Source organism: Botryllus schlosseri, chromosome 3 (genome assembly GCF_051294905.1).
Source record: "Botryllus schlosseri isolate E-star chromosome 3, Bs_hap1, whole genome shotgun sequence".
NCBI classification, from domain to species: domain Eukaryota; kingdom Metazoa; phylum Chordata; class Ascidiacea; order Stolidobranchia; family Styelidae; genus Botryllus; species Botryllus schlosseri.
Genome location: NC_137238.1, coordinates 22,694,179 through 22,720,015, shown reverse-complemented (window position 1 = coordinate 22,720,015; position 25,837 = coordinate 22,694,179). Strand labels below are relative to the sequence as shown.

Genomic DNA, 25,837 nt, shown 5'->3' with positions numbered 1-25,837 from the left:
CAATCTTTTCCAACGTTTCAGACATTCTTCTTCAACGAAATTCTAGTCTACCATCAAATTAGATAACTCGGTATCTTACAGTAACAATAAGATTGAGGCAAAGATTACTGACACAACATAATTACATACCTTTCAGTAACATTTACTAGCTTAACACAAGCTGAAAATATCCGCGCATCTGTTCTCGACTCAAAACACAGTTGTGCTTCTTCGGTATACAATTCATAACAAACGTGCAACCAATACATGTTTCCCATGAACGCGATAGATTGGTTGTACATGGTAAAACGAAGATACATCTGGCATTTATAGGACTGTATTTCAGTACAGTTATGAAAACAGATATATTTCCCATCCCTACATAGCCGTCTTGAACTGATAACTTCACAAAAGCTCCAAACCAGTGACACGGTCAACACTACAGATAAAGATATGACGTAAACACCATGGTGAATCTTCAGTAGTAAGGAGAATTGACCCGAGGGGCTTTGCGGGCAAGGAAGATCGCGATGAAGATGACCAAAATCGCTTGTAAAAGTGTTTTTATGTACTAAAAAACTATCATTTTGAACTTTGCAAAACAAGTTTCCAAAAAAATGTCCAAATCTGAACAACCCTAATGAACAATATTCACTCGAAACAATATCACTTTTCCACTAAATCGACGTGTTATGTCACCGCTATATGAATGTGTGCCGAAATTCCAATACTTTGCATTCAAATCAACTCTGGCATCGCCCACTATTACTTACAAGATAGGGTTATCATATTTTGGATTCGGGAGAGGAGGACACTTATTGAAAATTTTCAGAAAGAGAATAGTGGATCAAGTAGAATCCTGAAAAAATGGTAAATTTTTCAGACTTCATGGTCGGTTGACTAAAAAAAGGCCAACTTTCCAGCTCAACTCCGAAAATACAGTTTTTCCTTCACACTCAACATTGGTTGACTATTTGGTTGAAATTCTTCTCATTCGCACAAGTACGAACCGTCACACAGGTTGAACAGCACTTTATGCTGTAGTCGTTTTTCGGGATAACAGTAATTTCTTATCCACAACACGAATACCACCAGTCAGGGTTCCCCATGAACATGACAAAATTAATGACATTCAAAATTGGTTTAGGCCGTAGGGTTCGGGTACCGTAGGAAAATTCATCATCCCTAACCAAAATCCAACGGTACGCAAACCTAACCTGAACCCACAACTGCGCAGCTAATCCTAAAACATATATATTCATTATATTGTAATTTTACTAATCCCAAAACCATAATTTTACGATACCCTCAAACCCTCATCTTATGATTCTCCAACCTGAATGCGAAACCAATTATGACCGCTCTGAATTTCGAAATGTTCAGAGGGCACACTGATTGGTGATGGTAATGTTTTTTATACATAACATAATAGGACATGATCTATTCCTGCCCTCAAGAAATAGAATACACTAGGCCCGATTAAGAGTAAAATCTCCTGACTGAACATCGTCCGTGGAACGCGGTATCTACACCACCTTGGCGTGTAAGACATATTTCCTTAATAACATCGTCTGACAACTATCGGAAGTTCGTCTTCTGCGTGACTGCCTAATCGCGTCGAGCAAGTGCGACGATGAAGTCATCGTGCTATGTAACGGGTTAAGCAATGACCCGGAGCCGCGACAGCTGCAGCCGGATGTGTTTCTGGAAATTTCAATAAATTGCAGCTCCATTACGGTGGCGTTCTGAAGAAAACGGCTGCGGCCAAAATTTTTTTTTCATTTTGCCCTTCAATTTGAGACCACATCATTTTTGAGTGCAGTGCCCCTTTAAGCGTTATTATTACATTCACCACCACCTATATTTGTGGAAATGGATTTTTGGCACTCATTTGTATCAAATCGAGGGAGCGGATTGTCAAGACACGACCACGTATTTCAAGAAATGCAGTTGCAGAATTCGCTTTGAAATAACGGAAGTCAACCCAATTTCGACATGAATAGTATGATCTTATTTTCAAGAAAAGTCATTTTGTTGCTGTTTATCACAAAGCCTATAGTTATCATTTACACTAGAAAGATGACTATTGAATGATATTTGAGCTAAATTTAAACTTAAACTTCGTGGGGTCCGCGGGGTCCGCGACGGTCCGAAATGGGTCCGCGAAGACAGAAAGGTTGAGAACCACTGACCTACATCTATCTTTGTGGAAATTCTGCCATTTCCAAGGGACTATTTCAAGGCTACACATATTTCAAGAAATATAGTTGCAGAATTCGTTTTGAAATAATAAAAGCCTACCCTCTTTCTACATATGGTATGATGTTCTTTCGAAAAAAGACATCTTTGCTGTTGTTCACTAGCATACAGTTAATATTTCCACAAGACAGATGATGGTTGAACGATAATTGAGCTAAATTTTAGCTAAAACTTGCAGGAGGTCCGCGGGAGTCCGTGACGGTCCAAACGGGGTCCGAGACGACAAAAAGGTTGAAAATCACTGGTCTCAGGCATGGGAAACAGACTGAAAACCACGACTTTTGGAAAGTCGTTCAATTCCTAGCAACCGTAACTTCCATGTATACAGATGTAATGTCCATACCTATGAAATTCGATCACTAGGAAATTTATCAAGACTATAACGTCCGAGACCCCTACGCATTCCGATATATTAATAGAAATTAAACTCTGTATTGTCAGATGTGGGCATAGCATATGATCCCGTGCTAGTAATCGGTAACGTGCGATGACGTTCAAGGTTGGTGAAGCTCTGGCCCCTTTGGAGTCAGATTTACAAATATATTGACCCAAGGGTAGTTTATTCAATTGGCTACTTGGTACTTGATATCTTTTAGGTAGCCTATAATGTGGGGAGGAAATCTTATTTTGAAATGGAAAAAGGGAAGAACCAGACAAAAGTGGTTGGTAACCACTGGTTTAAACAATATCATAGTACCCTTATAAATTGAATAAATAACATTCTATTTAGATGTGTTGCATGCTGCAAAAGAGATGGATACTTTCAATTATGGCGCTTTGTGGCGCCATGAATTTGATTTCTCTAAGAATCAATTTGAGTTCCGCCATAGTGGAAATGGTTGACGTTCGTCATAAAACAATGCCTGGGAAAGGTGATGTATCTTTATTTTACGTTGACTCCGGGAGTATAGGTCCGATCATGCCCAGATTTTACTTTCGTAATAAAATTTCAAATAATGGACTGTGGACTGTGTTATCGTGTCTCTTGGCTTTTTTGGTCATAAGTTAGCTTATTTAGGGATATAGAAACATTCATATCTATTTATCTTTTTCAGTTGATCGGAACTCTTCAGATTTTCGGCCTGAATTTTCTTGGGATCCGAATCAACAAGGTTTTGCTCTCGGCAGTTACTTCTACGGATATACCGTGTCTCAGGTACTCATTTCGTTTCGACGGACAACCCAACTAATATAGCAACTAATATCACTGTAATCATTTCCTCTTTGCATACTGTTGGGTATTGAATTTATCTCTATATATTCTTCTTATACCACTACCGGCATATTTTTATTGTTATATGTCGTTCACGAGTCTGTTTAGCTGTAATTTCAACGTCAACGCGAAATAAAATCTGCTTTATTTCGACTTTGGGAGGATGCATCTATTCACTTTGCGCCGTATTGCCACACGTGAAGTACAAAGTAATACATAAATTTAATCGGTTGCAAGTTCTCGTCTTACTATAGAAATAATTTTAGTATTACAGTGTTCTACAACGGTACATAGTCATACTACACGGCCTGCCACCAAAGATTAACATATTTAAGTCCACTCCATTGGACAATGCCCAACTCTCATTGAGGTTTCCTTCCGTTCAATCGAGCAAAAACTCGTGTATGAATTAAAGATTCTGACACCTAAACAGCTTCAATCACAATTTGTTCACGGCAGGCTTGTTGGACTTATTTTTTAGGTAAGTAGCATACTATTTCTGATCAACACTTGAATATTTATTTGCACCATATTTATATACTTATTGCTTGTATAATTACATGTACGTATGTATTCCTTGTACCGATATTGATCATTGTTGCTCAGGGTATATGCTCAGTGCAAATCTTTTTTTCCTGTCTCCAGCCTCTGTCGAAAACCTTCACGTGGGATAAATTTGGCACTATCGCCATTTTGTCCGTTGCTATATTGAAATTTTGTTCCTCAAAATAACCATATACATGAGTGGATTACCAACTCATGAAGTCGTGAACATAATGACATCCACAAATTCCGCGAAGGTATAAAAATTACTTCTACGATATTTCTGATTTCAATAATACTGAGCAACGATAAACAGTTAATGCGGTCACTATTTGACCACTGAATTGACTACACCACGTCAGGATGGGTATGAATTACATGATGATATCATATACAGCTTAATCCTGGGATGATCCTAATTTCAATAAATTTTCAGAGGATGGAGTCGGAGTCATAAAATTTTGTAACACCCTTCGGAGTCGGAGTTGCGAAAACACTTATTGGCATGAATCGTAGTTTGTGAAAATGCTCTGACTCCTACTACGACTCCAAATGATTTAAACTCGAACAGCCGTTCTTTAATTTGGCTAAAAGTTGTCGTTACGGCTATAGAAGTTATCAAAGTTTTTGCAAAGGCGGATTTTCACATACTTCACTTTTGCTTGATTTGAAAAAGCTGATTTATTTACTTGTTATAAAATATTAACTAAAATTTGATATAGGTATTATTTCTTGAGTGAATACACAATATGGTGGAGTAGAAGTTGGAGTGAAGTGGAGTCAAAGTCAGAGTGGGTATATTGATAATGTCTGGAGTCGGACTCGCTGGCGAAATGAATCTACTCCACAGCCCTGGTTATATCATTTCTTTTCACTTTAGATAATCGCAGCGTGGTGCGGAAGAAAATTTGGACGTGCTCGCACCATTGGAATATGCAGCATGGTGGCTTCGATCCTGACGATGATGACCCCTCAGCTTCTTCGCCTGGACTTCGGAGTGTTTATTGCCGCACGGATATGTATCGGAGCTCTGTGGGTAGGTATGAAATATAGTTGGTCACATTTTTGAGAACACTATTTTTCAACTTGGAGCTTCAGTTCAAACGTTTTTCGCAGCAGTATGAAATGTAATAGAGTGTCCGACTTTCATATTGACCCTAATGATAACGTGGTTTCGTGTTCGTTGTCATTGTAAACAATATCCGTATACAATTGAATAGTATATTCATATTGAAATGAACCCGAACATTTTCGGCTGACACTCGTCAGGGGTAATCGTTAGCAGCTAGTGGAGAATTCAAAAGAACATCGTATGTCAACAATCGGATATCAAAATATGACGTCACCAGCATGAAATGTCGAATACGAGAGCGTTCAATCCAGTGGCGGCTCCACCTATAGGGCAACTGGGGCATTGCCCCACCTAAAATTCTGTTCAAAAACAATTGTTTACTATTTATAGACGCACAGCAATCTATATATACCGAAATCACAGCGAAATCGTATTCTTCTTGTCCTTTCGCTTGTAAATGCTGTTATATAGCGAAGTCTCTGCGAAAATCGAATTCTCTTCTGTGTTTTCGCTTTGCGAATGCCTAGCCGGGGCATGCCCCGGTAGCGCTCATAACAAGCTTTCACTGTCTATTCCAGGGGTCGCCAACTCAAAATAGGTCGCGGGCCACTTTTCCAAATTCCTGGAGGCCGCGGGCCGCATGACATCAATATCGATATAAAAGTAGGCAACGCAGTTCAACAACCACGTCTGATAACTCTACGTTATTACAACGCTGTGCTTTCCAACATAGGCGACGGTTATAGTCACCACAAAAGAACTAATATTTTATTGAACAAACACAAATACAACAAAAAGTATCATGATCATCAATGTCATTATATTTTGGACTATGAGCTGTACACGATACCTGACAATGACAACAGTCTTTAGCCGCTAAAACAGGGGTGGTCAACATTTTTGTAATTCACGGCCGCATTTCGCGTACTCATGTAGCCTGCGGCCGCATACCGGTGGTTAGTCGTGATAAACTAGCTGGGGCCAAATACCCACGTTATCATGTCCATGTCCATTGCCGGTACACTCCGAACTAATCTATATGCACATATCGGCTTACTATGCGCACCAAATCGTTAGTAGTTATGTTGTAAAGAGCCACAGATAACCAATCTGTAGTCGCGCGAAGCGCGAAAAATTTTTCATGTTCATGAGTGAATTTCGTCAATAAATATTAGTATAGTTTCACATATTACTATAAAATATTTATCCTTTCTCGGCCAATGTGATCAGATTCCCAGATACAGCTGATGCAGGGGGTATCTGCGAAAACTTAGGGTTGTTATTACAAGTGTCGACAGCCGCATAATTTTCCTTCTACTGCTGCAGATTGGCCACCCATGGATTGAAGAATCAATATTGGGGTTAGCTATACACGGTAGGCCTACTTGCTAGACAACTATCTCCTCGTAAAGCATGGTCTTTTGGAGCGCCCGAAGTCGTTTTGCAGGCGTCTAGGTCTTGGCAGTGGTGGGCCATTGCACGTCAAGGCAATATGCCCATTCGTACCAGCAAATTCTTCATCCATGGAATGATATTACCATGCCGAAGCCGTATCAACTAGTGAGTAATAGTGATAGTGGGCACATAGAATGGCTCACTTTGTAAAACAACAACATTATGTTTCAACTGAAATCAATTTTAGCGTTTCAACATCATTTACTAAGCGTTTTTCTGAATTTTTTTCAAATCAGGTCGCGGGCCGCAAAATAGGACCTCGCGGGCCGCGTGTTGGAGACCCCTGGTCTATTCTCTCAAAGCCGCGCACACTAAAGAAACGGTGTTTGACTCTCTCCTATTAATAAAATTACCGACCAAGTGGGGCAAAATAGGTCTGTGACCCTATGGTGTGATGTAACAATCGTATCTATATCTGAACTCGGTTACCGTCATATGCGTTTAGTCGACCTTTGCTGGTATCGGTCGATTTTGATGGTGTTTCACACCATGATAACTCTTGAAACTTGGTATGTCATGTCGTGGTGGTGATATGTAACACTGCCCCAAGTTTCAGGGTTTCTACTTGAAGTTTGGGGTAGTAATTCCGTTTCCGAAGTTGAGTGTGTGCTTATCCGTCATGTATCGCAAACAGATCCATTGATTTTGACGATGTTCAAGACCGAGATCGGCCATGACATTTGGCACGGTAAGTCTTAATGTTAATATCGAACGCTGTACCAAGTTTTACGTTTGTCTCTGAACTATGTTAGTGGTAATTTCGTTTCCTAAGTCGAGTTAGAGCTGACTCGTCATCGCTAACAGATTTTACGCAAAGCCGGTATTGGTCTCTATTGATTTTAACGATGCTCCTTACCTAAATCCGTCATAAGCTTTTGCACGGTATGTCTTGATTTTAGTATCGAACGCTGTGCCAAGTCTCAAGGTTGACACTCAATGATTAGGGCAGTAATTTCGTTATCAAGGTCGAGTATGGTAGAGATGTGCGCTGATCTGACACTTTAGCCTACAACGCATTGCGGATTTCACGCAAAAGCCGGTGTATGTGTGCTAACGTTAACCGTGTTCCATACTGAGATAGGTGATGAGATGATGATATCATGGATATCATGAAATAGTTTACTAACATTCTCGGTTTGCATTCAAATATTTACTTTTATATTATATTCTCTAATGTCAATTTCACGGTGAAATTGTGGCATTCAAGCCATTTGATAACAACCCTCTCTGTCAGGTGCGATAGCTATTTCGTTTTCGATGGCGCCTAACAGCTGATAACTTGATCAGCCTATTCCTCAGTAAATTTTACGCAAAATTCGGTGTAGGTCTGTTCGTATTAATTTTAACAGTGTACGATACCGAAAAGGTCCATGAGGCTACTTCTCGATGATGTCATGTAACAGTGTCCTAAGTTTACGGCTTTCATCCACGTATTTATTCGGTGATATATTTTCCAAAGGCGATTTCGCAGCAGACCTATAGACAGTAATAAAGCCGCATGTGTCGTGTTACAGTCTCCAGTTTCAAGGCCAAAATCTCCTATGCTGTACCGAGACCGAATTTCCGAGGCTGCTATTCTTAGTTCTTCAGAATGATGTTTTGGATTCAATATGACTGGCCCAATCTATGAGATAGCAATTGCGTATGTGTCCGAACTCGTTGACCTTACCAGTTAGTCTTACGCAATCTCTCGAGTTATAGTCATTTCCATTTCTGCAGATAATTAGTCAGGTCAAGTGCGAACATGAACCGTGTTGAATCTTTGTTCCGTATACGCCGTTTACGCAGTTACCACACTTCAAGTCACAGCTCACCGGCAGACCTCTCGTGGCACATACGTTAAAATCACTGTTGTCGGGAAATTCATGTTACCGTACCATCATTAAGTTACTTGTTTACGTTGGAAAACGCCATTGTGACGTCATCTTGATAAAAAGTCGCTTGCAGCCCTTGCCCCACCACCCGATATTGTCACGAGCCGCCACTGCTTTAATGTACTATTGTTAGATGGTACACGATCTCTTTTTGTTGACACAGCCTTGGCTGGTGTATTTTGATAAAAGTCGAATCCAAGGCACACAAGTGAAAGTGTGAACGACCCTTTCCGGGTATGCGAAATATGTCGTCTCGATAATTTTTCGCACAGGCGGGATTATCCAACAAGTGTTTGCCAATTGCAAAATTTATGGCCTTTGATTGTTCGGCATCAATATTGAGTGTATGAGTCAAGGGTAAGCTGGTGACGTCATATTTTGTGATACGATTGTTGATATACAATGTTCTTTCCAATTTTCCACTAGTTGCTTACGATTACCCCTGACGAGTGTCAGCCGAAAATATTCGGGTTCATTTCAATATGAACATACTATTCAGTTGTATATTGAAGTTCTGTACCTCCAAGAAGAAGTTCAAATATCCGTATAATAGACTAGTTCACGACAACTCATTGTTGGTTTGTAAGTACTGCTCGAGCACAGAGATGGGAGATAAGTGTGGTTAAACGTTATTATTTTTTCAGAATTCATCCCTATTTTCAGAATTCATGAGCATTTTACGACTTTGCTACGCAAAAGTTATTATTTTCTAATTCTGTGCAACGCATTTTCAAATACGTCGCCGTCGATTGCCGCCCTATTGTGCATATCGGTTGGTGAGGAATATTGTAATGGCTTGTTTCGATTCTACAGATCCGAGAAATTATTTCGGTGTTTAATGTATATCTGCTAATAGTATTCTAAATTTACCATTTTTAATTCTAGCGTTACAATATGTAACAATGTGAGAACCGGAAGCCTTCGGCAAATTCGCAAAAAAAATTTAGTTAACACTTCTAGTTTAGCACCATTAATCTGACTTCTCCATATGCAACCATGGATTTCATTTCAGGGTTCATTTTACACACTTATGCACGGACTGTGGGGTATATGGTCACCGGTGCATGAAAGAGGAAAGCATCTAACAATTCAGTTTGCAGGTACGCTAACATGTACGAGAATACATCGCCTAATCGCGAGAAAAGGACCGAATCGTAGATTCAATAACGTTGGACATATAGATATAAATATAGGTTTGAAAAAAACACAGTTGGCTTTATTGTAGGCCTACTGTTACTGTGAACTGATGAATGACTGAAAAGGTTATATGCCTTCAAAACCTAGAATTTTTCACAATGTGCGACTCTTGAGATATAGTTCCATGTTCTGAGTTATGTTTTCCATGTGTCATTATTGCCGAAATACAATGTGTCATACCTTTCAAGATACGCTAATTTCCAGGTTCACCGTGTGGAAGCATTTTGTTCTTTCCATTGTGTGGATTTTTATCACAAGAGTATGGATGGCAATACCCATTTCTTTGCACAGGTATCTACTCTCTGTTAAAAAGTCAAGTAATACAACTAGTCGGGAATAAGTAATCAAACCTAAAAAGTGATACCTATTTCATCTCCATGCAATGAGAATAATTTCTCAATCTCCTAATCGAACAGAAACGATGGTACCCTCCGCTAGACTAATATAAGAAAGATGGCTACCGTGTAGGATTGGTCTAACAAAATCGAGTAATCCTACCCGAATGATTCGATTCTGAATCGTGTAGAAACCTTCGAGTCGAGACGATTATTCATTGTGACGTCATAGTTGTACGTATCATGTTGAAACATGTGCAAATATATACCCGTACCTGTTAGGCAAGGGACGTGCAACAAACGGCCCAGGATTTTGAGCGACCCGCAGACAGGTCAGGACACGGTCAGCCGGAATCCCCTACTATTTGCGAACAAACGTTTTCGGCCATGTAGGCCTACAATAACAAGACCAAGCTGCGTTCCAATCTAACTGATGTTCACACATGCAGTCTTTACTGAGGGCTTATATGCTCGACATACAGTCAGATTTCTAAACACTTTTGACAACTTTGATCGACCGCAGATTTCTCATTGACATCAACAGCTATATTATATTATATTAATAAATGTATAATAAATATAGTTTTTGGGCTCTATAGTTCAAACCTAAACGCTATATTATATGCAATTTATACCTTTATTGCAGCAAACAGTTCGCTCATATTTCCAATTCTTCCACCCGAAGCTTTTCGACTAAGGAGCGAACGTCATTACATGCGGTTAATCAAATTTGTAATATAGAAAAAATTGTGTAGTTGTTGGGATTTATGCCCTGAATAGGCATATAAATACGCGATTAATTTATCAATTCGGGAATCTGTCCAGCCAAGTAATTCATTTTCCCATATCAGGCCCCAGGGTTGTAATGACTCGAGTCATGACTCGACTAGAGTCAGACTCGAGCCAAGATTTTCTGATGACTCGACTTGACTCTAGTCATTTTCTCAAAATGTGGAAATGACTCGACTCGACTCGAGTTAATCTGTGTATTGACTCGACTTGGACTCGAGTCATTGCGCATGACTCGAACCAGGTCATATGACTCGAAACTCAACCTGCCAAGACCGACACTTCATTGTAATTTCCAAGAATAGTAAAGTAACCACCATATTGGGATATTGTCTATTGGTACTGGTACTTGAAAATGCGACCAAAAACTGTTAAAATTGAGGAAAATTATTGCGATATAAATGCGAACCATTCGATATCACCAAACAGAGTTATATCAGTAGGTTTAACAAGACTTTACCTGGAAACTGAGAAGTCAAATCAATGACTTGGACTCGAACTCAAGTCAAAATACTATGATTCGGACTCGAACCTCTGCTCGAGGAGTTGGACTCGGACTTGACTCTGTGGTGAATTGAAAATGACTCGACTTGACTCGAGTCAAAACTATAAAAGTGAGATTCATCTGTGACTCAGAGCTTTGTGACTTGGTCACAACCCTGTCAGGCCCGCCGTCTGAAGAAGTTGCCCACCCCCTGAGTCATACCATTTACCGATATCTTGTTATTTTTTCGACCATGGCTATATATTTCAAGGTACTTTATTTGTCGACTACGACGCCACAAATATTTTCCCTACTAGAATCGTGCGTTTTGAAGTCCACTACAATTTTCACGATGTGATACGACCAATAGAGGTTTCAAAGCGTCCATGTTGGAAAACAAACACCAAAACTTTAATTCTCGTTGATGATAATATAACTTATGGCAGAGAGGGGTCAATTACTTCAGTGTTGCAAAAAACGTCTCTTGCTACCCCACGAGCATCATGATTCATGAAGCAATGTGAAAAGCTCTGGTGCCTTGTGACCGTATGCTTTCCTGTCGAATGCGCATAAAACTTCTCTCTATACCTTCTTTTAACATAAGATCTCTGTGCTTCACAAATAGGTAGATTAAAACAGTCACGATCAAGAATTATAAATAACGTGACTGTCTTAAATTGATGCATATTCCATATACAACGAAGGACAGACTGTGATATTACCGAGCGAAAGATTTTGACATTTATCTTCCATGGTCCCGAAATTAATAACTGGACCGTGACGGACACATACCGCGTCCTATCCGCCCCCAGCATGTGATTAATTACAGACACGTGTCGCTTTGTCTCGTTTTCTTATCACGTGCCCCGATTGTTTTTTGCAACATGTTTCATCATGTAAAATTATGTATGTTTGGTATCGAAACAATGTATAATGAAATTTGCATAGGATCATTAGGATTCCTATGGTCGGCCATATTTCTTTACGTCGTTTTCGATTCTCCGAAAGATCATCCGACGATAACCTCCGAAGAAAGAAATTTCATCGAGTCCTCGATCGGCAACGAAGTACAAAAATCCTTTGAATATCCGTTGCATATATATAGCAACATCTGTTCATTTGAACTATTAGGTATATACTGACAGAGAACGTACGATGAAATGGTTGCCAATCTTCAAATCGCCGCGGGTATGGTGCATTACCATCGCCACTCTGTTGGAGCATACAAGCACCTATTTGTATGTTCTACTACCTACATACCTACATGAAGCTTTCGATCTTGATGTCAAAGTGGTCAGTATAAAAAAACTGCTTGCATTGGGGTTACGATGCGGGGCGGGGAAAATGGATAATTACATGCGTCGGTGCACACTAGACAGTACGGCTGTCAAAATCAAAATTTTTATCCAAAATTCTTTGGCCCAGTGTCTAATTTGTTGAATTGAATGAAAAAATTACACGGTTAATTTTACTCAGCCCCAACCAAGTCGGAGTTATTACATAAAACAGTTACCTATTTCATTATGATGTTGTGGAATCTACGCAAATTTAAAATTCGCCATTGGAGTTCTTCGTTGATTTCGACTCACCATTTTGACAGCCGCTGTTTCGACACTTGCTATTCTGCCCGATTCCTGTTCAGAAATCTTCACCTACTCGAAGGGTATGAGCGAAATTTATGATCCCAGGATCTTGTTCAAGCCGGAGTTTATTCCGTGCGATATTGCAATGATAAAGAAATGACCATAGTGAAACAGTTGGAATAACCTAGACCTCTATCAAAGGGGTTTCCCTCTCATTTTGTAATTGGAACCATATCTATGCCTTATGCCATAATACGTGTACCAAGCTATATTAGGGTTACCATATTTGGATTCAGGAAAGGAGGACACTTTTATCAAATGATTGAAGTAAGTTTACCGAAAGTGAAAACACCTGATTTTGATTTATTTCCTGGAATCACTTTGTCTCCACTCCCGAATCACAGACTTTTTACCGATATTTCTGTGGTGTTGACTAAAAAAGGTCATAACTCTGACTCGACTACCAAATGACCCGCTCGAACCACCGTGTTATGCATTTCGCATCATTCATGACGATCTTATGTCCCATAGAATGTAAATCCTGCCTACAGATGACATATCTTTTGTCCGTAGAGCACAATGCCGGAAACGGCGACAGACACCCCTTAAAACTCGCCATTTTCCTCTTAGGGCAGGCTGCTCGCCGGATTATATGTGTATTTACCTGTTTTAGTCTGTACAATGAATATAATAATAACAATGTCGATTTTTGGTTGACCCTGTCCATTAGGTTTGGTGTCCAAACTGTGAAGGAGGATATTTTCAATTTCCCGAAAAAGGGGGACAAATTCTTGTAAAGGAAGGCATATGGTAACCCTAAGCCTGTCTGGCGAGATTCATCCAATTATGCAAGTTTCATAACTCTGCTGAAATCATAATGACTGCTTTGGCTGGTATATCGAACGTATGTATTTTTCAGAGTAGTTCGCTAAGTTTCATACCTTATCTTGCGATGCTGATGGGTTACATTACCTTTGGATTGCTCGTGGACTATATTATTGCTAAGGGCTATCGCACGAGCACAGTTCGTAAACTCATTTTTCTCGCGGGTGAGTATTTCTGTTTGTAAATCTCAACACGCGGTACATTTACAACAATGGTCACGGTTGGTGGCAAGCAGGGTAGCCACAGCTGAGTCATCGTCACAGGACTTATTTCCAGGTAGTTTTGTAGTTTAGAATGTGAAACGTAATCCCTCACAGATACGGCACTTCGCTCCTTTTCGAAATACGTGCAATTTGTGCAAGCTTTTGCTGAATATTTTCACTGACGTCAAGAGATACTTCGTGCTGTCACATTTTATATGTAAGCAAACTAAGGTCATTATCAAATTCCTCCCCTAAACTTAGTGTCTTTCTCCCTGTGGATTAATTTCTACCTGGTTGGTTAGTGGTTAGTAGCCACTGCTTTATGCTAAATATAGAGATCACATAACATATAGTGAACTACACACTCTACCCTCATTTTCATTATCGAGTAAGCTGACCCGTCCTCCGCTAAGTTATTTCAATGCTACCAGGAAATCTGCTATCTGCAATCTCGCTGATTATGGTGACACAAGTGACGAAAAGCCTCGTTGGGACATTGTTGTTCTTCTGCTTGAAAGGTTGGGAATACACGAGATCTGTTTGCTATGTGCTGGAATCAACAACAACGTTCATTAATTAAGTACAATTATTTACATGCTTTCAACTCGCAATCTCAATCTATTTCGAAGGAATTTCCTACGGTTGTTAATAATAACCAGTGGCAGCACAAATCATTAGGAGTGTTGATACGATTTCAAGATTTGCATCAGGTGGATACGGGCTCGAATTCAACCCATTGTTTTTGATGCATTTTTGTTTTCAATCAACCGCAGTCTCATTGACAGATCAACCTAACAATTCGCCTCTGTCGACCAAGGGCCACTCCATATTATATATTTATCGATGTATAGCCCTATACCACAGCGATGTTGTATAAGCGAAAAGGGCTGTGTTTAAGTAGGCTAATGATTAGGCAGGACTTCTACAAATCCCGTCAACGTTGAACATCAATAATTTCGATTTAGCAACATCATTAGCAATTAGTTTTGTAGTAGCGCATTGTCACGTTTTTATTACACCGAAAACGCCTGAGGGAAAATCAGTCTATTTATCAGATATCCAGCATAGCACGGGGTTCAAATCAGGAAAGTGGGACTGTCACGTATTACATTGCGCTTTCTCACCAATGTCTACGGGTGTAAATGACACCAGTGCAGCAATATTTATGGAGATATATCCTAGATGTGTAGTGGGTTCTGTTTTTGTGTAGGTCTCTCACCTACTACAGACCCGCGAATTTATCTTCATAGATAGCAGATGGTGGAAATTCGAGTATTCGGGGTAGCATATGACTTTAGCATGATGTTAGATTTTTAGATTATATACAACTCCTTCTGTTAGCACAAACTAGGTTGCCATACATGATATTTCGAATAGTCAGAGCGAAGAGGGCGCCTAAATAAGCTCACGGAATTTTGATTTGATTTCTACCACATTTGCATGCAATTTATAGTCTGCACCAAATCATCTCTTGAATATCTAATTATATATTCACATAAAAAGGTAAATTTATTATTTACAGAAGCTGCCTCGACGGTCAGTGCGACGGGAATCAGAGCATCAGCTATTGACATGGCTCCAGGGTTTTCCGGAGTTATATTCGCCCTTTGCAACTCAGCTGGCGCGGCTATGGGATTTGTAGTACTGCAATACGCGGGAATCGTAAGACAAGCGAACGTAAGTCATTTTCAACGACTTCACATATAAAGTAAACGATATTACATCCTGCAGTATCCGCTACCTGCGCGGATCGTGTTATTGAAGCACTTACAGCAGAAACTTGGGTATGAATATTCGTGGTGCTCAAACATCAAGTGCCGCATTACAGAGGGTATATTTTCACATGGATGTACCATGACCTGCCTGTGACCCTAGTTATGGTTGATTCCGCTGATGTGGAAATAAAAGAAACACCTGATATATATGACTTGAGAATACGCAGAATATGAAGATTTTCAAGATAACTGTTTAATTTTGACACGTTGCGATAGTCTCATTAATGAGATCGTAGAGAGAGAGAGAGGAATCATGCCAAAGCTTTGTAATTAAGTCGTTTGCAACGTCTAAATGAGTAGGCACTTCTGATGCTCAATAACACCCAATATTTGTAGGACATAGTTTGCAGAATGTCTCTCTCATGAACGTGGTGTTAGTCGAGTCCAAATCCCGCCCAAGTACAGCCGTGGTCAACTACAGCTGAGTGAAAATAAATTCGTTTCCATATAAGTTTCATCATCACAAAACAAATTAGGATGATGTTTAAACTAGTCGGGATAAGTTATTGCTTTATATGTTGAACTCAGAACATCAAAGAAATCGGAATTATACACCGTGATCCGGTGAATTCGTGTTTTGTATCACTGTTCATTCGCAGTAATGGAATCAAATATTATCACCGAAATATATTTTTCGGTTAATATGAATATGAGTTGTAATTGAATTACTAGAAATTTACTCACACATAGGAAAATTCAGCAATACATAAAAGCATCACTGAGTTTTCAACATACTGCACATATCCAAAATATCAATTACTCTAATCCATCAATCAATACCTAAAGCACAGACAAACGACCAACATAAATTATAATCGTTGTGTTGTTATTTTTACGATATCACAAACCATATAATACAATTGTTATTTTCGAAATCGCACATCATATAACACAATTGGTATTTTTTTCGATATTACACTTATAATACAATTGATGTTTTTGTGTTACACGAGGTTGATTTTGGTCAGATCAGATTCAAGGTCCGTTTTACTCACTCCCATAATGCAAATGGTTATCACACACTACTATCTTCATATTAAACAGTTATTTACAAGATACCAAAGGTACAAAAAAATTTAGGTCGACATAAATTATTGACATCACTCCATATTCTAATAATTCTATAAAACCGTAGATTGGTTGGTTCTCACCGTAAACTTATCGCTATACATTGTAGTAGCAATTTCGAGCTTGAATATGTTATGACCTCTAATTATTTCTGTCTGGCGTATCTGAATATTCAAATAATCCAACGATGGAATTAGTGCTTTAAAAATCACAGGTATTTTCGCAAAAGTAGTGTGTATGCACGATGTGTCTTTAATCTGTGCACTTCCATGAGCTATGTTAACCGGAAGCAATGGACGTGTCAGAGCAAGAATCAATATGTTACCAGATTGTTCAGTTTTGCTTGCGAAACATTCAGTCAATTCACATTCAGAACTCACGAACAAGCCTGATATCGAACAAGCCTAAGCTTATGTAAATTTCTTGTGTGACATTCGCGTCATTTTTCGTAAAACTAATTCCTCAATGCCCCAGGAATGATCCGCCAACCCGCGAAAGAGTATAAACGTTTATTCGACTCACGTCGCGTATATCTTGCATACACACCTATTTTGTTTACGAAAAGCGGGAAGTTATCACATGAATCGATTCATCATATCATTGCAACCATTATATGGTTTTGCATGAGAAAAATGTTCGTTATCACTTTCATACTAGTACTAAATCCGACAATGAATAGGTTTGTGACTCAAATTGGTGAAGAGTGTTGAGGTGTTTTCTTAGTATCTAGATACGATGCTGATCAAGGTGTATGGATTCGAATAGCATGATCGTAGTCTAATTTCAAGAACGAACCAGTCTCCTTTATTTGGTCGGAAACTGCCACCACGATTAATAGTGAATATGATTCTACAACTTCAACGGCATAACTGCAGGGGAGATATGGTACCGATGGATAAAAAATTGAAAAAGGATCTCGGGTCGCCACATATTGAACCGATAACAGCAGATCTTTTGCATGGTTCAATACATTGATACAAGCTCTACCTATCTACCATATCCGCCCTTTGAAAACATATTTACGAACGTTCAAATTTTTTTGCTCGAGCGTATCATCAGTCCCCACCGGTGTTTCGGAAAGCACACGACCTGGGTACCTATGAGACATACGCTCAAAAACTTGAATGATCCAACTTTCCTTGCTGCCTAATATAATCTAAGTTACAGCGAGCCAAAAAGAATGTTTGGTCACAATAGTTGAGCAAAAGAAAGAATAAATAATACTTCAAATGTTGCCATGAAATCCCGTTTCGATTTAAGCGCTAACTTACAAATTTGAGGGTACATACACATTGCCCGTAAATCGACATTATAACTTTCAAATAGTTCATTATAGCGGTAAAACATCACATGTAATTAATAAATACAGCGTCTATGTATGTAGGCGTGTTTCTGTTGTTGCATGATTAGTTAGTCCATATATTTTGCTTGATTTGGCTGTGGTATGATCGGCCTGGACTCTATAAATTTTGTAATTGAATTGAAAAGTCCACCAAAGGAAAGTATTGAATGATAAAATATGTGTCTTGATACAGCCTGGTAAAAGCCCTACTCTTTACATTAAAAAGGATTGCTGGCTTGTTCGTGTTGAAGGTTACAAAGAAAAATTGTTGCGTCGATCGAAATTTATTTTAACCCCCCCCCCCCCGAAAAAACAACAACAGAAAACCTCTGTTACAGATCCCATAACTCATCCAGATCGAAGTTTTTTGAATGTGAGGAAAAATTCTGCAAACATGCAATTGTAGACAAATTCACGGAGTGTAATCAAGGTATTATCATCGAGAATTTAGCATTTTGGTCCCAGTGTCTCATCGGTACCACAGCTCACTAAATCGATGTTTTTCTTTCAGACGCACAAGAATAATCAAATTTATTTGCTGCAACAGTGAGTTTGACTTTTGTTGAACGTATACTTGTTGTGGTTTCGCAACGACACACACAACAACAAAATTCACAACAGCCCCATCTATTTCGCGTTGCTCGACTTTAGACTGAAAGGATAACGATCGTGTTTTTACCAGTGTTGGGATGACTCGAGTCACGACTTGACTCGAGTCAGACTCGAGTCATCTTTTTCGCATGACTTGACTTGACTCGAGTCACTTTGCTAAAATGACTTGACTTGACTTGACTCGGCGTATCAGAAATGTGGATTGACTCGTGACTCGGAGCAAAATTCACGAGTCAATTTCAAGTCATCAAGTAATCGGTGTCGATAAAAATCACTGTATCTTGAATATGTTCGGATTGTTCGCGAAACGCTGGTGTAACCCGTGAGAGCGACCAATCATTCAATGATCGTGCATTTTACTGAGCCTCCATTGTTTTCTCACAAATAAATTGACCACAAACAAAGTGATCGAACCTTACAGCTTACGTTGTCGTTAACTAGTAGTAAAGTAATATAATAGAAAATTATCTACCATTACCAAACCTCTTGTTTTATTGATTTTGAATTCGAATATAGTTTATATACTCCTCATCCATTGATGCAGGCTCGAATTGTATCATATCAATATGTAAATGGGTAAAGCGTAATGTATTGCATCTTATCAATTCGTTTCTCTATTCTCTATTTTGGTTGGTAACTATAAACTGAGGCTACGTATATGTGAGCGATACAGCGCCTTCTTGGTTGTATATTCACCTCTATATTCGTTCATCGGTTCCAAATTAATGACCACTGAATCTGTATTTCAAACAGCTAGCAAAATGTAATGACGGAATCTTGCCTCATACTACGAAAAAGCAACTTGACTTGAATTTTGACTTGAATTTTGACTTGACTCGTGACTTGACTTGACTTGACTTAACTTGACTTGACTCGAGTCACCTCCAAAAATCGAGTGACTTGACTTGACTCGAGTCACCTTCGAAAACCGATTGACTTGACTTGACTCGAGTCAAAATGTGCAATGACTCGAAATGACTCGTGACTCGAAGGTAGTGACTTGATCCCAACACTGGTTTTTACCATATGATATGGTCACCGTGGTGACAAATCAAACGTACAGTCGAAGTAAAATTCTTTCTCACACTAATCATTATATTTTATACCGCCGAAAGAATCCGGTGCGACTCGACAACGTTGGACAAGTTCCATGATTGTGCTAACATTCGGTGGACTAACACATAACATTTCCATGGTTTTATTCAAAATAAGATTACCGTATGGGGTAATATTGTAATATTCTGATCACCATGCTACACATTTACCTACCAATTTTATAATTTTTTTAATCGATAGTTGGCAGTTTAAGATTGAACAAAACGACAAAATACACGCCGCGAGCAATATCAGAATATTTGTGGAATTTCATATTTGTTTGTTCTAGGATGCGTCGCGTCAAAGTTCTAATTTTTTCTCATTTACACATATGCAATAACAATGCTCAGATGAAAAAAGACTATTAGTGGTGAGATAGCGTAGTGGTATAATCCACAGCTACCACACCAATGGCTTGTCGGTTCGAGTCAGACCGAGGTCGACCCCAAAATTCCTCCCTAAGTGTTGGAGATTTATCTATAGGCTCCTCCTCGCCATCTCATCCGCGTAAGCGGTGTCTTACAAAAAGCATAGAAATGGGCCTTGCTGCAAGTCGGGAGTTGGGTAATCAAAATATAGGAAATATCAACCTAGTGTAAATAGCAATAACCATTGTGGTAGATAAACACCATGAATACCACACACAAACAATACACCGATTGGTATTATTTAGAGATTGGATATAGCGCAGGTTTTGATGTGATCAGCAGACCAATAATGAATCGCACGCACTCACATTCATCGCAATAATTGGCCTCGTGTGTTTGGTAGGTTTTGATTACGACGGATGCATGTGAAGCCGAATTTTTAGTCGTGAGTGGTAGTGCCCGAGCGGTAAAATATGGCTGTGTGACAATCTGTGGGTGTATATACGGCGGGGAATCTAGAATCTACGATATCATCCCCGTGCTTCACTTGTTAGGATTCGTGCTTAGCATTTCGAGACTCACAACGATTGAATTTGCAATCTTGCCAGTTGTACGAATTAGTACAATGGTTCTCAACCTTTCTGGCTTGGCGGACCTCTTTTGACCGCCACGGACCCTCGCGGACCCCCTCAAGTTTTAGTTCAATTTTAGCTCTATTATGGTGCAACCTTCATATGTGCCAATATGAACTGTAGGCATGTGATAAACAGCAAAAAAATGAATACTATTTACGTAGAAATTGGTAGACTATTATTATAACAAAGCTAATTTTGCTGCTGTATTTTTTGAAGTACGTGGTCGTGTCTTGAAAATCCGCGTCTTCGTTTTGATATGAACGAGTGGTGTCGAAAACCATTTCCACAAAGATAGATGGAGGCTAATGCAATATTAACGCATAACGTTTCCGACGATACTTTTGGTGTGATCGTAACATTTATGGCGTCAAAATGAAGAAACCTATATTATATAAAGATATCACGTCCAGCATCTAGCGCAGTGACGGGCAACATACGGACCGCTGGCCGGCAACATACGGACCGCTGGCTGAAATCCTGATCTAAAAGTATAGACAAATTCTATGCGCCCAATAATGGATCCAAGTTTTCCAACCTGAGAAAGACTGTTACGAAACGACTAGTTCTGTTCGGGTTTACATATATATTTACCAGCAAACATTTTCGACCATGAACAATTGAACATTAACAAGACAAGGCTGCATACCAATATAGCAGGTGATATGAATTTCAGGGTTGGGGCGTAATGCTTTGATAGCAACGAAACACTCCTTGCTCATCAAAAAACCAGCCATGTCGATATAGGCCATTCGCAATAAGAATGAGCCAAATCTGATGGCCTAGCTTTAAGAGCAGGTATATCATTGTCCGATTTATGACGAGTGTCAGCCGAAAATATTCGGGTTCATTTCAACATGAGTATACCATTCAATCGTATATTGAAGTTCTGTTCCTCCATGAAGTTGTTCAAATAGTGGTTATCTATAATTCTATATCACGTGATGAAATGGATTTCGTGGCGAGGTTTCAATCCCTGCATTGGGGCAAATTAGGGAAATTTTTATTTCAAACGACTGTACACTATAATTTGATGAGACTGACAACTTCAAATCGAGAAGGTTTCGCAGACATTACGAAGTCACCCTGATTGACGTTACTATCTCCACATTTTTATTTTTTTTTCACAAACACCAAAAAAACGTCTCTAAACAGCAATATGTTTGTATCAGCAGGTTAATGGAATATTGGCAATGAAAATGAATTTCAACACCACGATAGCTCATGTCAGACGATTATAATGATGGTATGAGTCATAAGGTTTCAGCATTTGTGGTGCGAAACTGCCTCATGCTTTCTCAAATTAAAAAATAAAATAAAAATCAGGTTATCAACAATTTTAAAAATTTAGAGGTCTCGCGGACCCCCTGAAATTGCTTCGCGGCCCCCGGTTGAGAACCGCTGAACTAGTAGATGCTTGTGTCGCAACAATGATCAGTGCATGATCATTGATCATTGATCAATCTTCGAAAAATGGATGAACACGTGTTTTCGAGTTTCTTAACAACTCTTGAGTGTGTGCTTGTCAGTTCCCTTGCCCACACATTAGTACCAACGGATTTTCGAGATGCAGGGAATATGTTGTTTAAATCTTTATAAACCAATTAAATATTCCTTACAATCCTTATCGCTTCGAACTCGGAAAGTCAATGTGGTAAAGTTCATCACCAAATCCCGATAATCACCTGAAGTGATAAACCAAAACCAATGAATAATGTGTAACTTCAACTACATGTCGATACACCGTCAATACTAAATGTTACAATGTGTATGATTCTACAAATTCCACGTGCTCCACTGTCGTTCAGTTCACTCATACAAGTACTTGAAGAAGATGTTACGTGTGTAGTTATGGTGTGAAAACTGTGTGTAAATGAAGTTTTATAGATGCTACCTCGTTCTGGAAGTATTTTGATTCTATCATCATGTATGCTAGAAGTCACCGACATAAGTAGCCTACGAAAGACTTGAAGTTGTACAATTGTTTTACGGTTGATGGTTTAGTGTCTGTCATAATGACACGATAAGGTTGTATCTGAAACGATGACCGCATTGCCACTAACAGTCTTGGTAAATGGCTATTCGATAAAATATATACCATGGATGCTATCGATACAGCACAAAAGCGATATATTCAGTCGAATATGGGAACCATGAACAATAATGACCCAGATTTTCGTTGAATATTCACTACACCGACAAATCGATACATCTGTCTACCGTTGACACCGGACATATATACTACTGATGTTGTAGTGTTGATATTGTTTACACAACATCAGGGTTGTAATCGAGTCACAAGATTCCGAGTAACAAGTCAACAGCGATGGTTAAAGTAGTCAAGAAATCTACTCAAGTAGAAGTAGAAGTAGCGACGAAAAAAATCTACTCAAGTACGAGTAGAAGTACTTTTTCCATAAGCAACCTAAAACTACTTGAAGTAGAAGTAGAATTGACTGACTTTAAAAGTACACAAGTAAGTAAGTAGTTATGAAAACGATCCTAATTCGTTCACACGGACTGTAAAACGGTGCAAATTGAGCTATGCGATAGGTGACGAGCTTGATTCAGATTGATTCATACCAGCAGGTATCCAATTTTCGCTAGCATGAGTATTCGTCCACATCATGGGTTGAAAATTATAGTATTCATATGGAAATGCGATGCTAATCCTCTGTTTTCTCGAACAGCACGTTTTAGAAAATAGCATGGTGTGGCGCCATTCCCCATATTATAAGACTCATAGTTTAGTCGAAGAGCAATACGGAGAACTTGTATAGGATACGGTGTAAACACTTTGCGCGATTAGTAAACGTTAATAAAAAATATGGTGGACCGTGAAAATGCCATATTGTGTAGCTTTATTTCCAGAAATTAAAGGCATTACTACATTTGCTTTTATACTTCAACATGTATGCTATCCAGACAAAAGAACTGATAATAATTCTAACTCAAAGTATATGATACTGGTAATTGAAAGGGAAATGTAAATACTACTTCTAAAATCAGAACATGTATTTCATGTTTTAGTCCAGAAAATTTTAAGGTTGTATGCTAAAACAGCTCTAAAACTAAAAAAAAATCAAAGTCCACTTTTCCAGATTTGGACACGCCATGGTCATGCTAGATTACGATATGACAAGTAAATGCTAGATGGCGAAACATCAGTTTCAAACGTTATATACTGTGATGAATTATTTGATATGGACGAAGGGCGACAATGTGGTATGAACGGAACCACGCCAACCCCCTACCTAAATTATATTCACCGATACTTTCGTGAAATCATACTGGTTACTCCGTATTCAGGACTGCACGCTAAGCGCGACGAAAATTCTGGGCTTTAATAAACTTTTATGAAAATTAAATGTTGATACTCCGTGAAAACAGCCCCGAAATTCCTCAGGCTATCTTCCTGATTGGAAGATTGAACTATTTCTACTTGACAAACTGAAAATAGCGAAAAGTAAGTAAGTAGATCACAAAATATTACGAAGTAGAAGTAGAAGTAGCGAAAATCAGATCTACTTGAGTAAGTACCAGAAGTAGAGGAAAACTACTTAAGTACTTCGAAAAAGTAGAAGTACTTCGTTACTGACCACATCTGCAAGTCAATCCCACTTTTATAGTTTTTACTCGAGTCAAGTCGAGTCATTTTCAATTCTTCACCGAATCAAGTGTGAGTCCAAGTCAGTGAGTATATAGGGTCGGGTCCGAGTGATAGTGTGATGACTCGAGTACGAGTACTAGTCCTTGTGTTCACTGTTCAGTTTCAAGTCCTATCCGGTTCAATTCACTTTTTGAACTTTGCCCGAGTGATATAGAATGGCTCGCATTCGCAATATAGCAATTTTCCTCAGTCCTGACAGTTTCTAGTCTTATTTTCTAAGTATCAGGACTGATAGACAAAATAAGAATAATGTGGTTACTTTACTATTCTTCGAAGTTAAAATGAAATGTAAGCCTTGGCCGTCCTAGTCTCTATTCATATAACTTGGTTCGAGTCATGCACAATGACTAGAGCCGAGTAGAGTCATTTTACGCATTTTAAATGTGACTCGAGTCAAGTCGAGTGACTAAAAAATCGTGACTGGCGTCATTACAACCCTGCAGGACATATGCTACAATATGGAAACACATTGACGTCAGGGTTTGGGTAAGTAATCAGCGACGGGTGACCTCTGTTTATAGCCAAGGCTACTTGCACCTTTCAGGTATACCTTATACGCAGCTTAGAAACACAATACGGCGTGTTACGGGCACTTATGCCTTTCGTCAATACTTGCTTGAGGGGCAAGTGAACTTACTTGAGGGGCAAGTGAAATCTTGCATATTTTTCTAAGTTAGCCTCGTGCTCGTAGCCATTACCGTACGCGTCTTAGGCGTACCACGTAATGCTCTTTCAACGAAATACTTACACTGTAGCCCCTTCATTCAAAGATATATGTATTCTGCGTATTTAGCCTAAGAATGAGCATCCCATTTTCAAACACGGCCAACGGAAACATGTATTTCTTTCAGAGTGACGATCCCATAAAGGGTTGGATAGCCATCTATCTGACTGCAGCTGCTTCGTGCGTAGCCTCAGCGGTCTGTTTCCTGGTGTTTGGCCCAGTAGACGTCGAGGAATGGGCGAAGAAAGCGACCGGGGAATCCGAGACCACCCGCCTTGTAGAATAACGGACGATAACTTACAGCACCATATAATCGTAAATTATACAGTGGTGGTGAAAAGGGGTCAAGAGGAATGTGATCGAATCCCCATTTGTTTTGAATATATCGGGAATAAATTGTTTGAGTTCAGTGATAATAAAACAAAATTCCTCACTATTAGTTTAAAGTAACAATAACAAGAAACCGCTATACCCTATGAAGGAAGTATATATTTAGGCTTACAGGAACCGGTGAATGTGTAGGCCTAGGTAATTTTCGGTAGCGACATTTAATGACCCGATAAATCGTTGCGGCAGAATCAAGCAATGCCGATTATTTAATATTAGCTCGCAGTCAAATCTTTTCTTAGTGGCATCAAATTGATCATCAAAGATGCTTTATTTCTCTATCCTGGATATCG

At 39.1% G+C, this 25,837-nt stretch overlaps 1 protein-coding gene across 1 annotated transcript; it reads left to right on the top strand.

Moving 5' to 3' along the window:
* Positions 1-2,484: 2,484 nt before the first annotated feature.
* Positions 2,485-25,593, top strand: LOC145436127 (sialin-like). Its single transcript, XM_080313414.1, has 11 exons — positions 2,485-3,110; positions 3,294-3,394; positions 4,875-5,030; positions 9,408-9,495; positions 9,797-9,883; positions 12,149-12,267; positions 12,332-12,493; positions 13,703-13,832; positions 14,303-14,389; positions 15,394-15,548; positions 25,285-25,593. Exons 1-11 carry the CDS (start codon positions 2,969-2,971, stop codon positions 25,441-25,443), a joined length of 1,386 nt encoding a protein of 461 aa, XP_080169540.1. The 5' UTR covers positions 2,485-2,968; the 3' UTR covers positions 25,444-25,593.
* Positions 25,594-25,837: the final 244 nt, after the last annotated feature.